The 16,750-nt window shown below is 39.4% G+C and overlaps 1 protein-coding gene across 2 annotated transcripts in view; it reads right to left on the reverse strand.

The window, feature by feature from the left end:
- The window catches only part of LOC141143637 (solute carrier family 2, facilitated glucose transporter member 11-like), a 66,722-nt gene extending 52,453 nt beyond the window's left edge, over positions 1-14,269 (reverse strand). Inside the window, exon 1 of one of the 2 annotated variants that reach the window (XM_073629345.1) lies at positions 13,581-14,269. In XM_073629345.1, the coding sequence (XP_073485446.1) occupies positions 13,581-13,595 (15 nt within the window). In that variant the 5' untranslated portion in view covers positions 13,596-14,269. Of the gene's footprint in view, positions 1-13,267; positions 13,516-13,580 lie in introns of those variants that run through there. The other variant, XM_073629344.1, reaches the window with a different exon arrangement.
- Positions 14,270-16,750: the final 2,481 nt, after the last annotated feature.

Raw genomic sequence — 16,750 nt, forward strand, 5'->3', positions numbered from 1 at the left:
AGACCTTCACCAGAGGTCTGATGAAGGAGCAAATTGCTCATGCTCCAAAACGCTCGTTTGATCTACTATATTGTAAGTGTTTTTAACAGGTTTTATTGAAAAAAATATTCCTTAATACTGCACTTAGAAGCACCTTCTGTTTTTTACCTTAATTTTGATTGTGAATAGCTGTTATCTAACTCTATCTGGAATTGAATATGCACTTTGTTGTATGCTGCATGGTACCACACAGTTTGCATCCTCTCTGATGCGTGTAAACACAGAACTCTGTGCTGTGATTAGCCACAGCCGATCAGCAGGTGTACAGCCATAATCACTGGCTGTAACCTGCTGACAAACTCATGCTGTGTCCAATCACAGCATAGGTCTGCAGGGGGCGCATGCATGCGCACCGCAAACCTGTAAGTTTGATGGTGGCGTACAGTTATGTTACCTGCAGCTGCAGACAGTCCTCAGTAAATGTACTGTGGGTGGGTGGTAAGCAGTTAATGTCAGTGTCAGAGATTGGTGACTAAATATGCAGAATGCCTACATGTAGTATTTTCTGCCTAAAGGCAATACCAGCTTTTAAAGGCCAAGGATGTACTTTCTTTTTCCACAGTACACAATTACATCTATTGATATTTTGTTGAATACATCATTCATCAGGAAAAATTTCCTTCTAATTGTTGTATTGAAGTATATCACAATTATCTGTTATATAGTATTTAACCCCTTCCCGTCTGGCCTATTGTAATATGACGACCAGGAAGGAGCCCTGTTATCCTGGGAGGACATTATAGTATGTCCTCCCAGGATCACGCCATGCTTCGGCGTGATCTGTCACCCACTGTGTCCACTGGCGCAGCCGCTGACAAATCACTGTACCAGCCTGCTGCCAGTGCCATGTAATTGCAGCAGATTACATGACAGTTGTACACATTTTAAGGCTTTGATTCGTGCCTTTCATTGTGTACTATTGTAATGATCTCTGTGATTGGTCACATGGCACAGACGAGGCAAATCACAGCCCATCTGTAACATGCGATTAGCTGTGGCCAATCACACCTAATCACAGTAGTAAACACTGAATGAATAGCATTCATTCAGAAAAAAATGGTTGCTTATAACTATAAAATTCACAATTATAAGAAATCATAGTGTGTAAAAAAAATAAATAAATCCTGATCACCTCCCCAGATTAGTACAGTGTTACTATAACACTGTATTGCTTTTTTCACTGTATGTATTAAAACAAATCTAAAAAATAATAATAATAAAAAAAATTTAAAAAAAATTGAAAAACATTTTCTTTTAACCACTTCAATACAGGGCATTTTCACCCCCTTCCCGCCCAGGTCAATTTTCCATTTTCAGCGCGGTCGTACTTTGCATGACAATTGCGCGGTCATGCAACACTGTACCCAAATCAAATTATAATTTTTTTCCCCACAAATAGAGCTTTCTTTTGGTGGTATTTGTTCACCCCTGCGGTTTTTATTTCTTGCGCTATAAACAAAAGAAGAGTGACAAGTTTGAAAAAAACACAATGGGGGTTATTTACGAAAGGTAAATCCACTTTGCACTACAAGTTCACTGCAAGTGCACTTGAAAGTGCAGTCGCTATAAATTCAAGGGGGACATGCAAGGAAAATAAAAAACAGCATATTACCTTGCACATAATTGGATGATAAAATCAGCAGAGCTTCCCCTCATTTCAGATCTACCCCTCAGATTTACACTTGCAGTGAACTTGTAGTTCAAAGTGGATTTGCCTTTCGTAAATAACCCCCAATATCTTTTACTTTTTGCTATAATAAATATCTCAATTTAAAAAAAAAAAATTCCTCAGTTTAGGCCGATATGTATTCTTCTACATATTTTTGGTAAAAAAAAAACAAAACAAACCGCAATAAGCGTACATTGATTGGTTTGCGCAAAAGTTATAGCGTCTACAAAATAGGGGATAAATTTATGGCATGTTTATTTTATTTTTTTTTTACTAGTAATGGCGGCAATCTGTAATTTTTATTGCGAGTGACATATCGGACACTTTTGACACTATTTTGGGACCACATTTTTACATCAATCAGTGCTATAAAAATGATTAATGGATAAATGTCACTGGCAGGGAAGGAGTTAACACTAGGGGGCAATCAAGGGGTTAAATGTGTTACCTAGGGAGTGATTCTAACTGTAGAATGACACTGAAGTGAAGAATTTCATCACCTGCTTTAAAGGTCCAGCCCTGCAACCAGCTATTGCTGCAATTTCTGTTTGTCAGACTGCAGCTAATTGGACTAGGTCATTGAATGCTCAACAGCATTCTGTCTTTCAGGACTGAACTCTGGGAGAACATTTACAAATACTGCCTTATTTGTAAGGGGAAGAGACTGATCGGTGTTCCTTTGTACTGGGAACACATGATCGGTCTCCTCTCCCCTGACAGGACCGATAGTAAATTCCTCAAATATCAGAAAAAGCTCTTATAGTGTGTTACCGTAATAAGTGATTAAAATTTACTGATCATAAAAAACTACTTGCAAACAAAACTTAAAACATGGGCATGACACATCTTAAGAACATGCAACACTCCTTGTCTCTGTGTATACCAGTGGGCCGATATATCAGCGTCTCACCCAACTGCTCGATATACTCCGGATTCCAGATCACTGCTGGGATGGTGTGTGACGTCACCAGCAGTCGCCTATGATATGATATATGAAAGAAAGCTCTATGTGTGAAAAAAATGATAAAAATTCCATATTGATTCAGTGTTACATGACCGCGCAATTGTCATTCAAAGTGCGACAGCGCTGAAAGCGGAAAATTGGCCTGGGCAGGAAGGGGGTGAAAGTGTCCGATATTGAAGTGGTTAAATGAAGATCTAATTCTTGTTTGTTCAAATAGGTAGAAAAAGTCAACAATTTCCATGGGTGTACCTACGTTTTCATATGACTGTAAGGCACTGTTTACACATGTGGCTGTCACGGCCACATCCTGAAAAGTGATCCACAGTTGGTCAGGAGGCAATATGTCACCACCTCATCGCTTGCTTTAACCCTGCAAATGCCACACCAGAATGCAGCAAACACGTGCACTGCACATGGTTGTGGGGCAGCAATGATGCAGCCCTATTTGCTCGAAATGGTCACATTTGGCTGCATTACTGCCTGTCGAATGTGACAGGGGGACAACAACATGCACACATTTCTGTTTTCCCAGAATGATGAAATGAAATTCTTCAATTTTCACTAGATTTTCTTTCTTGAAGTAATTTAGAACAGCTGATTCTGGACATAAAATGCTTACTAATACATGAGATTTCATGTTATTAAGGGTGGGGATACAAAGCACAATGTTTTTTATGAAGAGAAGAATGACATGTCACCACAGAGAAGTACAGGGAGGTATACAGATGGCAGAGAACCTGATATCTCTGATGATGAATACATAGTATAACCAGTAGCCTGGACATGTGTAAATGTCAAAAATTAATCTAAATGACTAATTTATTTGCTGACAGACTGGTGTTTAAATAGAGTCATGCAGTGGAATTGGTCTTTTCCCAAAAAGCCTGAGGCACAGTGTAATAATGAAAACCACAGATCCATATATCCATCAGTGCAAACCATTATGATGAGTTAAAGCTGAACTCCAGGGAAAACAAAAATGCCTCTTTGCCCTCACGCTGCAAGGAAATGCTTATTTAGGTCTAGGAGACCGTAAAAAGGACTTTTATTTACCCAATCCTCTCCAGCCTTTTCTCCGCTACATTCGAGTGGTTGGATGCCCTCTGACAACACCAACACTAAAACAGAGCCCAAGCCCTGCATTGGATTTATGGAGTAAAGACGTCAAGAGACAGTCTACTGCCTGACTGTAAGAAAGGCTGCCATGGAAGCAGAGGGTTGGGTAAGAAAAATAGCTTTTTCTGGTCCCAAGACATAAGCCAACATCTAACCCTTGCAGTATGGGGCAGCCCCTCTGCAACGGAGAATCCCCCCCCCTTTACGGTGATTGGGTTTAAAGCTGCCCTAGGCATCATAAGGAGATTTGTCCTAAATTTTGTACATGGGCATTTCTTTCTTGAATAGTGCTGCTCCCAATGCATGCAAAGCTTGACATACTGCAAATCATAGTAGATGCACAATGTGCTGGAGGGTCTAACCTTCCTTCTATTACTCTATCCAAAACTGCAAGAAACGTTTTGGCTTTAAATACACTTTAATATAAAATGTCTGCTATTGTGTTCTTATTATTGAATGAACACTAATGCATGCATAAAGAAATGAAGTAAAATCCTCAGATTGGGTAGATGTTATTCAGGTTCTTAGTAACACAGCTATACCAACCCAAAGGCTGCCCTTTACTTTTTTGGTTTTATACTTCTAATCTTGCATGGTCACATGTGTTCTTGTATGTAAGTGTATTAAAATGACATCAAATGCAGTGATCCAGTAAATACAGTTGTCATATTACAGTCTGAACATCCACATTTTATAGAATAAATTGTATTTGGTAATTGCATACCAAGTTGTATGTGTCTAGAAAATCACCTAAGGCTACTTGAGTGCTCAGAACTGCTCACTTTTGGTTGCATCAATCTCTGCCATCCTTTACTGGAAATGGAAAAGATTTAAACTATAATAGTATAAATGGAAAATACCATTAGGTAGTTTAAAGCTGAAGTTTAAGCTTTCCCTGGTTCCTTCTTCCCCCGTCATCAACATGCTAATGACCAGAGGCGTAACTAGAACCTACAGGGCCCCAGTGCAGGAAACCATAAAGGGCCCCCTGACCTTATGAATGAACAGAGTCAGTGATCGGTACGAATGAATTGCGACATCCCTCACAGCAACCAGCGGGAGAGGTGAACCCGACAGTGCTGCGGGAGATGAGGGAAGGCCAGGGGAGTACATAGGATCACAGTAGGAGTTGGATAGGTGGGGCAGGGTTGCATGTAGAGGAAACGACCCCCTCCGTTTTCAGCCACTGAAAGGCTGTAGAAGGAAAATGGAAGAGATCGGTTCCTCTATATGCTGCCCCCGCCTCCCCTCCTATCCAGGTGTACAGGGGACCACACAGAGGCGCAATTGCTCCCTCTGTATGTATGCCCCTGCTAATGACATTATTAAACATATGACATACCTAATGTTAGACATTGTGATATCCTCACTAGGTCCCTATGCTTGTCTATCAATGCAGGCAAATTGCTGGTGGAAAGGGGCACGGAATGCTGTGCATAGCTTTATAAAAAAAGGAAGCTGTTGTAACACCCACATGTAATGCTGAGCTTCCATGATTGAAAGAACTGAAATCCAATTCATTAAAGGGGCAGGCCAAGGAGGAAAGAGCTAAATTATGCTGAATGTCCTTCTGACAGGAAATGAGATGGGCTCTGACTTGCTGTGGGGGCAATCCCTGGGGAGTATTGTCTCCCCCTGGTTTTTCATCCACAGTCAGGTCCATGGGACTGATGTTGTTTCTGGTTCCCTTCACGCCTGTACCCAGTCTCATTGGCATATCTGTAAGTAGCCCTGGTAAATAGGGTTTTCTCCCCCCTCCTCTTCCTATACAAAGACCTATCACTTTATTTTTCTATCAATTAATTATGTGTTTCAATACTTATAGACACCTATCCCATAGTTTCTCCAGAAGAGTGGTAGTCGCCACGAAACACGTCATTTTGTATTACTGCCAATTACTATATTTACCAATTGGATTGTACCAATGAATTAGAGACACAGCTATCTACCATGAAAACACGCTTTAATGAAATTGGTTCTTTACAATGTGTACATTATGAACTAATTTTGCTACTATTATGTTATTATCATTGTCATATTTTATATATCCCAATGAACTTGGTTCTTTATATTGTTTACATTATGAACTTACTATGCCATTATTTTATCATATTATTGCCATATTTTATATATATAACAATAGATCAGTGACTGACAATTGTTGATGTACAATGCTGTCATGTAATGTTCATAGTTCTAATATACCAAGTATCTTCCATCTTCATTTATATCATGTTTTCTCCAGGGATGTGTGCTTCATATAAAGTCCCACCTTTTTTTCTTTTTTATCAAAGGCTAGGTCTATTTTTTACAATACACAATAAAAAGGGCACATATATTTGCTGCCAAAAAATGTGAATGTATTATTTTTTTTTTTTGCAAAATGCACAGGCTTTTAACTAGAGAGCTGGATGAAGGAGGAACACCACATTCTTGTTCCAATGAGAACTACAACAATGTGTCGGCTGTGGGGGAAGACAGGAGTTGTAGTTCATTCATTCATAGATCTATGTATTCAGTCACTGATCTCTGCAAATTTTAAAAGTGACAGCTACTGAAGGGGAGAAGAACCCCTACATGCTGTCATGGAGGGATGGGGGGCTACCGTTTGCACCATGTTGCATCCTAAATACAGGTGTAACATGTAACATGGTTCAAAAGGTGGAGCAAGTGGACTGACCCTTTAATACAAGGCTTTTTAACATGTGGCATTGCAAGCTTTCGGTATGCTTGATGAAATACTTTTTGGTTGATTTACTAAAGGCAAATAGCCTGTTCTCTTTGCATGGAAATTCTCTCTTTGCAAGCAAATTATCCCTTAGCTTAGTGAACGAGTTGAAACTCTGCTGACTTCCATCACCGAAGCATGTGCAAGCAGAAATTTGTTTTTCCCTCCTGTACATTTTTATATATTCTTTGGAAAGTGAATTTTCACCACATTGACTAAATTAAGGAAAGGTTCCCTTGAAGTAAACAATCTATTTGCCTTTGGTAAATCATCCTCAATGCATCTATTTGGACTCCTCTCGGCTCAAAGTGTTCAACTTGACTAACAGCGAGTCACCACCCGGGATGCAATATGCAGCACTGTTTTATGGAATCTGGCTACATGTGCCCAGAACATCTGGGCACACGGCATGATAGACACTATGTTCAGTGGTAGGTAAAGATTCAGCAGTGGGTAAATCTTCTGGATTTGCATTTTACAGGCAGTTTAAGACTGCTTCATCATACTAGAGGTATTTTGTAAGTGTTAGGTGACTGCCAGGCAGCTGGCAATAACAGTAATGTGACCATCATATGTCAGTTAGATGTAGAATTGGGAGTATCAAGGAATGTTTCTGTTATCTGAATGAAAGCCAGGATCCCTCCTTCTGAAGGACTGAACAACAAACACTGGCATTCATTAACCCAGACAGGTCCCTTATTAATGAGCCCATTCTATATTTCAAATGGAGGTTATCAAAAGAGCTCAATCCCTCAAGCACACACACAGAAAGCAGTATTTCTTCAGGGTCAATTCATTTTCCATCTGGCTAGTCGCTCGTGTGATAGTTTCAAGCAATTAATCCTAGGATCTTGGTCTAATTTCAGAAATGAAAAGTAATGTCTACATTCCTGACGGATTACTCACTGCAGTTATATAAACCAGCAAGTAGAGGTACAGAAAAAGATTTTACACCGTTTAATAATCTATCACTTCAGTGAAATATTAGTAATTTAAATTTTTTTTCCAAGGAAATTACTGGCTGTGTTATAGCAGATTAGCTAAACGTTCACCGGGGAACTTTATTTGTTAGATAACATTAGTTAAATTGCTGTGAAAATGAAACATTTCCCTTGCATGTGCAGAAGGGGAAAGGCCATTGTGAATATTATAATACAATTCCTGCTTTCATTGCAGAGCTACCGTGCATACTTGGAAAACAAAATGACTAGTGTCTGTTATAGTGGACTTACTTCACTCCAGGGGAAGTAAAAATGCTCCCTGCCCCTTCTCTCCTAGATTTAAATGCTCATTTAGGTCTAGAGGAACAAGAAAAGCAGATTTTCTAACCAGATCCTTCCCTCCTGCAGACTTCCTCCATGCTACAAGACCAGTCCACACAATCTTTTCTCTCCTATGCTCCAGTGGTAACAGGTCCTTTGACCCTGCATTGGACGTGAGGGTGCCAAGAACCGTCCACCGTTGGAACATAGGGGAGTGCCGATTTCCAGGGGAGCAAATACTCAGGTAAGTAAAATGGTTTCCCTGTCCCCCTAGACGCAAACAAGCATTTATCCCCTGCAGCCCAAAAGTAGCCCCACTGCAAGAGAGCATTTTCATTATCCCTGGAGTTGGGCTTCAAAAGAATGTATTTTGTGCATATTTGAATATTATGGTCAGGACTTTATATATTGTATGTGAATATTATGTTATCTTTTTTTGCAAGCCAATGCATGGAGCTCTCGGCTCCCTTTCACATGTTTTCCTTCTCATGTGCCAACCCCCCCTCTTGGTGTGCAGATAATTTGGGCTGCACCAATATATAGTGAAGGGGGGATGTTAAATAATATGCCACATGTGTAAAATACAAAAAGCACAGCACTGGCTCAAGCTGAAATTTGCAAAAACAAGTGAATGAGTGAAGGGAGGGACTCATCTCTCACTGGACAGTTCAGTCCAAAGTTTCAATAAGATTGATCATTCCTACAAAACGAGTTGCTTTTGCTATGCTATCTCTTTTAATCTATTCCATATGGGATAGTTTCAATGTTTATTCATAAAACAAAAAAGTTTTTAAAATGTTTAAAAAAAAAAGGAAGATTAAATAAAATGAATCCCAAACCATTATAGTTTCCTTTTAAATTGTAAGCAATGGTGCACTGATGATTTTGGCAATGGCAACAAAAACTCAGTAAAACAAACACTTTGCTGGCTGCTATCTTTATTGAGAAATTTGGCTTGAGAAAAATAGCTACCATTTTTGATATTAGAATCACTTTGGAAGTCTGAATCATAGCAAAAAAGAAACAGGGACAGTTCTCTTGGAAGTAAAGTTAGGCAGGAATGGCAAAGTAGAAATGTCACCCCTAGAGACAAGACTGAACTCTACAATAGACAACTATTTTCTGTCATCTGGTTGCCCTCTAAATGAGTAAATGGAGTGGGGCATAGTGGCATGAGTAGAACACTGAAGAGTATAAATACCATCTAGGTCTGGAAGGTGAGAATGGCTTGGAAGAAGACCCTGATCAGGATGTCAAAAGTCCTGCCAAGAAGCAGGCAACCAACCAGCAAATGACCAATTAGCAGCCCAGAGACCAGGGCAACTTTCAGATAACCGATTATCCTGCAAGCAAGCATCAGGCAAGCAACTGGTAGACATTGACTTGGCAATGACCAGCTATCAGGGAGCCATCATACACACACTTTCCCGAACACTAATTAATACGTATAGGTTCTTGGTTGTTGGCCATTTCATGCACAGGTAAAAAAAAAAACAAATAGAGAAACTAACTCACTAATGTGTGCAGTTAAAAAGAAGAATAAAGAAGTTATTATCTTACGCTGGTTGTTTTACATTGGCTATCCCTATTAAATCAGGAATATTATTTTAAAGAAAATATTATATATATATATATATATATATATATATATATATATATATATATATATATATATATATAAATTTATTTTTTTTTCTCATTTATAATGAAAAGTAAAGTAGAAGGCATACTGGGAGCACAAGTTATATACTGGCCATTAATTCCATTTTAAATATTATTAAAACGAAAAAACATAATAACAGGACCTTGGCGCTTGTCCCCAGAATACTGTGCTGCCTTTTTGGGCTGTATATCGATAAGGGAAGTTTGTGGGGACACAAGAACTTGAACAGGAGGTAAATATATACAAATTCACTGTAATTGGCCTTATTACCCTGATGTCGATATGTGGCCAGGAGTCATACCCACTGTTATACTATTGTTATGCATTTCACAAGCAGGGGCATGCAGTGCCATGTGTTTAAGCTAAAGTTAGAGTAAGCTAGGACTCTGCAATTTACCACAGTACTGTATGTGACAGATATACAGTATGACTTCATATATTGCTAGCATTACATTATGACTAACATGCTAAAAGGAGGTAAGTAGTAGGAATAATGTCTTATTACAACATATGTGACTGCTGATTTTGTTGTTCAGCTTGTATTGTTCAGATGATATCTTTACCCTATATGGGAGTTTGGGATGCAGAATTTTAGCACTATTGGGGGATTTACTAAAACTGGTTATTTTAACCTAAAAATACCACACTCTTTCCCTTCATGTCTACACTCGTGTTTCCATAGTACCTATTAACAGAGCCATGGTTGTCACATATGGGTTGAACAACTAAAAAATGGAGAACTCAGAATCTGGTGCAGTTGCACATAGTAAGCAATCACCTTTTAACTCTTCAGCTTGTTCCATTAATCTTTGACAATAAAACCTAGAAGCTGGTCGATTACTATGCACAGCTGCACTAGATTTTGTGTGCACCAGTTTTAGTTTTATCCCCATATATTGGAGATTAAAGCCTGGTACACTGTGAGCTGTCAGCTCCGATCGGAGACGCTGTACTAACGATCCAATGTTAGTACAGTGATCTCCCCCCCCCCCCCCGCTGAGCTCTTGTGTTCTGACTGGGGCACAGCCCCCCTGCCACTCCATTCCTCGCTCTCAACCATTGACTGAAAGCACTGATTGGTGGGCGGCAAAGTGGTGTAGTGGGTAGCACTTTCGCCTAGTAGTAAGAAGGGTCGCTGGTTTGAATCCCAACCACGACACCACCTGCCTGGAGTTTGCATGTTCTCCCTGTGCCTGCGTGGGTTTCCTCCGGTTTACTCAAAAGACATGCTGGTAGGTTAATTGGATCCTGTCTAAATTGTCCCTAGTATGTATGAATGTGAGTTAGGGACCTTAGATTGTAAGCTCCTTGAGGGTAGGGACTGATGTAAATGTACAATATATATATGTAAAGAGCTGCTTAAATTGACAGCACTATATAAGTACCTGAAATAAGTAAATAAATTGGGAGCCGGTCGGCTGCTGACTCTCTAGCATACTCGTCCGACAGAAGCTGGCTTCTTCGGACTGGCTGCCTTATACACAGGCCGAATGTTGACCTTTTTTTATTGAACCGGCCGATGCTGCCTGGCATTCGGCCCGTGTACAGGGCTTTACACAACAGCCACAACCTTATTATACGCAGAGGGGCCAGCATTATAAGCACTGCACCTTTTCAGCAACCTTTATTAAAGAAATAAATGATCAAGGATGCTTAATTTGTTTTTCTGATAATCTTTGAGGTTTAACAATTAGGGCTCATGCAACAGGACATTTCAATTTCTCCTCTGAATGCCTTTTACTCCTGGCAGGAAAAAGCAGCTTAAACACGCCTAAAGCGGCACATTGCACACATGTTTAGGTGCGTTAAGCATTTGAGCATTTATGGATTCCATTGGCCAGAATATTCAATTATTCTTGTCATTGGAATGAATGAATGCTCAAGCACTAAGCGTGTCTAGCATTTTGGACACATCAAGCATTTTGTCTGCCCAAAAGCTCCTCTCCTAAATGTGCTGTTGATGTTTTTTTTTTTTTTTTTCCTGTCTGTAAATGCCTTGTCTAATATTCCTGTAAATGCCTATGTGTGTGTGGACACATAGGCTAACAGAGATGCATTTACAAGCAGAAAATAAAATACAATAAAATGGGTGTTTTTTAAGCCCTGTGTGCATGAGCTCTTAGTAAGGCTATGTAAAATTATACACATTATATTAATGGTGTGTCAACATCCTATGACAACAACTATCAATATTTCAATCAGGAAAAAGAGTCAAGAGAACTATACTGTTATATCTTGTTTTCCCTTGCCAGTAGTATACTAAAAGATCACACAGATAAAGCTGGCTGTAAAGTATATGAAAGGATTCACAGACCCTCAAACTATGCCTTGTACACCCTACATGCCAATGTATAATTCAGTCCATGCCTACTTAGGTCTCCATTGATGCCTACAGAGCTGTAGAGCACAATATGGACTTGTCCCTGCATATCAGCAGAGTTCAAATAGAAATGTTTTCAAACCAATGGATCACTCATGGTACTGGTTCCCTGATGTAACCATTTATGTCCAACACATAGATCACCTTAAGTTTCTAGGAAATTAATTTTAACTGTGAACCAGTCTCCAAGCAACAGCTGATTAACTCTCTTTTTTGTAAAGGTCAGTTGCTCAGTTAGAATTATATACATCTCTATACAATGAGCACTTGTAAACACAATTAACACCTAGGCAGTATATGCAATAGAAGATCATCTTTGAATGTATTACATTTCAAGTGATTTCATTTATATATGCACAAAAAATGCTGACATGATTCCTTCACAAAATAAAAGTCTGATAGCTATGGATAAAATTATTAAAATATACAGCATATAGCATGTAATGCATGGGCTTTAACAAAAAAGTTACAATAAATAAAACAGACCAGATTTTCCAATGTATCCCAGTTTTTTTTTTGTTTGTTTTTGCTACACAGATTTGCAGGATTTCATAGTAGATGGTGGTTCTATATAAATTGTTCATAATAAAATATGTATAATTGGGGGAGATTTACTAAAATTGGTGCACACAGAATCTGGTGCAGCTGTGCATAGTAACCAGTTTCTTACTTCAGCTTGTTCAATAACGATTTGACAATAAAACCTAGAAGCTGATTGGTTACTATGCACTGCTGCACCAGTTTTAGTAAATCTCCCCCCATAGTGTCCGTGTTCCCTATAGCTACAAATCCAGCATCAGCTATCATTTTCTATCCTGAGATTGAGAATGACAGCTTGAATCTGAGTCTTAAGGGCAGTGCAGACATTCCAAAACTTTCATAGGTAAGGTGATTGTAGCCACGCAGTGCAGATATTCCAAAACTTTCATGGGTAGTAGCTTGTAGTTAGCCAAATCAGTAAATTTTTTGTGACAAGCTTTTGGAGGTTTACCCCATTCTCTTTGTTCAAAGCACTACTGAAAAAAAAGGTGTTACATACAGTCCTTAACTATATTGCCCCAATTTCCTATAAAACAACTCTGATGACTGTGTTTTGGATATGTATTCCAGACACAAGATAGGAACAAGACAGAAATCCACGTTGCAGCATAAACAAGGGTATAGAATACATACAATCTGACTTCCAGCTATAGCTATAAATGGTTTCTTGTGATAAACCATTATTCATTCATCCATATTTCTTATACAGTATATATATCCACCACTTACCCGGCTTCCTTTCCTCTAATGTATTAAAGATCAGACATTCAGCAATCCATGTGTACGAGATAAACAAGTGTCTATCATGAGCACAACTTGACTTCCAGCTATAGCTGTAAATAGTTCCTTGTGATCAACCATCGCTCATTCATTCTCATCTCTCATACAGTATAATCCGCCACTTACCCGGCTTCCACTTCTCTTGTGTATCAAAGGCTGATATTCCATTGCTGGGGCCAGTGTCGCTTCAGTGCTACTCCTTTATCTAACTGTAGAAATGTCTGTGCCCTTCTCCCTCTTTTAGAAAGATTTCACCCAGTGAAAACAATATCCAGCATTATACTAGTGGAATAAACCATGCATGTTAAAATGGATCATGCAAACATAATTTAACACAAGATGCTTTGACAACAACAACCAAAGCATGTTATTTTTTTAAGTCATTTGAGTCTGTAAGGATACATGGTTAATTAGTTCCAAAAAAATAATTATATCATACCTTGATTATTCCCATCTTACTTGGGGATTAGATGTCAAAATTCTGACCTTAACAGCACACGTGAAATTTTCATGTGATAGTCACTGCACAGGATTTATCTTAGGGCTCTTTTTTTTTTTAAACATCTTCAGTTTCAAAGTTCATGTGTAGGGAGGAGAGTAAGTGAGCCAACTTTTTTTTTTTTTAGAACTGTGTTTATAATTTTAGAAGTCAGACTGTGAATGATTGGAAGATGCACAGCAGAAACATCCCAACTTTAAATACCTTTCAAAGTTTTTGAATAACTTCCAAATTCATTAAAACCTGAGAAAAGAAAATAAAAAACACAAAAGTTTAAGAATAAAATCGGTTATGTTATCAACTGAGAATTTTTACTGGTTGATGTAGACAACTGCTCCACTTTTGTTTTTTCACCTTTTCTTTTTTCATGTTTGTTTTTTCTTTTCTCCAGTTTTAGTAATCAATGCAATGTATAAAATAGAAAATGCATAAAAGTCCTAGAAATGTTTTATCTTTAGGCTCCAGTCACATTTGGCGTTTTGGGTTATCGTGGCAAACCGCAGCACACAAAGCTTGTCGTCCAAGAGCAGGAGCTTATTTTGGGCGACAGGCTCCGTGCGAATGCCATGCGATTTATGCGCAATAATCGTGGCAAAACCGCAGAGCATTTTAGGTGCGATTGGAAATGAATGGTATGTGAACCTGCATTTTGAGATTGCAGCTTGATTTGAGATGGCGGGCAGAATTGCAACGATTCTTACCGGGATCCCAAAAGGCCAAACGTGAATGGAGCCTTATAGAAAAATTAACTTAAGATGTAAATTATCTTTTGCAAAGTTTAATTGCTATTCAGACACAAATTGAGAGATGGTGTGAAAGATTGTATGTTCTAAACTAAGTTATGAAATATTTTTCATTCAGCTCTGACCCTTTCAGGAGTTGAACATAAAGCTAATTACTGGAAGCTCTGTAAATTTTCTTAACCTCCCTGGCAGTGTGATGATGTCAGATTTTTGATGCTGAAAGCGGTACAATGTTTTGCATGGAAATTTGGAGTTTTATATTGTAGGCCTGTAATTCTTAGGAATAACTCACTTAAATCTGTCCAAACCAGAGTCTAGTAGACATCCCAGGTATGATAAAGTTTGAAACACGAAATCATAAATTATAATATAATAAATAACTATAAATAATAACAAATAATAATAAAAATGATTCAATAATGTAATCAAAGCAAAAACACTGAAATTTGCTCAGTTGCAGAATTGTCGCTGTCATTACTTTGAGTGTTTGATGACGAACTTCCCCACAAATCACTATCGCTCAATTCTGCAAGTGATTCTAATTTATTATCGCTGTTTTCTAGCTGGTCTAAAACCACTTTTGATGTAAAGGGCCACTTTTTGGTTGCTATGGACAATCTCCAGTTTTCAGGCAGAAAGAACAGTATATATAAATATAAAACTGGAGGGCACTGGACAAACCACTAGGGACAAAAAGGATGTGAAATAATGTGATACAGTAATGTAATCTGTAAGATTACAGTGTGTATGTGTAATGTGTTTTTAACTTTTTGAATTTGGCGCTGTGCTCCGTCCCCGTGCGTCGCAACGCTCGCAGGGAATGAAGCCTTTCACTGTGATGAATCGAGTGGAGACACGGCTCACACACACAGCGGGGAGATATTGCAGGATCTTGAGGACAAAGTAAGTAATTTTGCCTGGATCCTGCAATGCAATCCCGAGTGTGGCTCGGGATTACCGCTTTTGGTACTGAAAATTCACCCCGAGCCACGTTCGGGAATACCGCTAGGAGGGTTAAAGCTTACTTCATTTACCTAAAGTTATTTCTGCTGCTAGAGAATATACCAGTTGTAAGGTGCTGGATTGTCCTGGCTTTCCTTTGTTCACCTGTCAGTGTCTGAATGCCTGATACCAACCAGGACCATGGTCTTGGACTATGGACACTCTCTGTCCCTATATTACAGTATGCTCATTGGAGGAGACACCCTTTCCAGAATGGGGTTTTCTGCAACAATAGACATGCACCAAACTATTCATATCTCACAGACATTAATAACAAGCCTTTGGTGGTGGACTTAGTAGAAAATCTTATTAGCTGCCAAACAGCGGCAAAAAGTCAATAGACCTTTCCCTGTTCAGGGAGTTGACTCGATCATTATGGACTTCTGGCCAGCCTTTTGCTCTTTAGGCTGCTCAATCTCTATGAGGCTAAGCAAAAGGAAAGTGGTGTACTACATCAAGAGGTAAGTCGCAACCTGCAGCCTAAAGCTGGGTATATACACAATCAAAATGTTGGCCGATTCAGCAGGCCAACATTTGGGATGTTTGTACAGCTGCCTGTCCGACAGACGCCGGTCTCATGACTGGCTTCTGTCGAATGGGCATGCTGGAAAGCCAGCATCCGACCAGCAGCCGATCAGTGTGTTCTAGTGGGGGAAGGAGTACATTCTTTTATAACACAATAGCACAGTAGGGGAGATCACAGCACTAGCATTCTTTTGTTAGTACGACGATCGGTCAGTTCTTTTTAGTTCAGCCCACTTGGTTGAAAAAAAAAAAAAAAAAAAAAAAAAAACTGTGTGTGTACCCAGCTTTATTTATTTAATAAAGTCCATGATCCGGCTTCGGTACCCTGATTGGGTACCCACCATAGAGTAGAGTCCAGTTACGTGTGGCTGCAGTCCTGCTTGTACTTTCCCAATTAAGACCCCAAGGATCCAGCTAGGTTGCCTCCCCTTGTATTTAAAGCCCTCCACAAGCAATCCTCATGAGCAGACTCAGGGGAATCCAAAGTCGGCTTCGCCAACTTGTTTTGGTTGGGGCCATGGGGAGTGGTGTGCTTGTCTTCTCTTTGCTTGGTCTGGTGGCAAGAATCCAACATCAAAGGCTTGGGTAGGCCATTGGATCTGATAGCTGCAATTTCTCAGACAGTGACAATGAGTCAGTCCCAAGCAGGGTTTAAACCAACGGCCGATGTCCAAGGTAGGATGCTCCACTCTGGTCCGGACAACCCACTTCTTCCAGGGCAACATATAGGGCTTTGTGCTGGCAGCATTTCTGGCAGCAATTTCACCTGCAGCGACACGGTAGCCTAGCTTTATTTATCTGCCCCCCAATGTTGCAGCAACCAATCACAGAAGCAGCATG

Source organism: Aquarana catesbeiana, linkage group LG01 (genome assembly GCF_042186555.1).
Source record: "Aquarana catesbeiana isolate 2022-GZ linkage group LG01, ASM4218655v1, whole genome shotgun sequence".
Taxonomy (NCBI): Eukaryota; Metazoa; Chordata; class Amphibia; order Anura; family Ranidae; genus Aquarana; species Aquarana catesbeiana.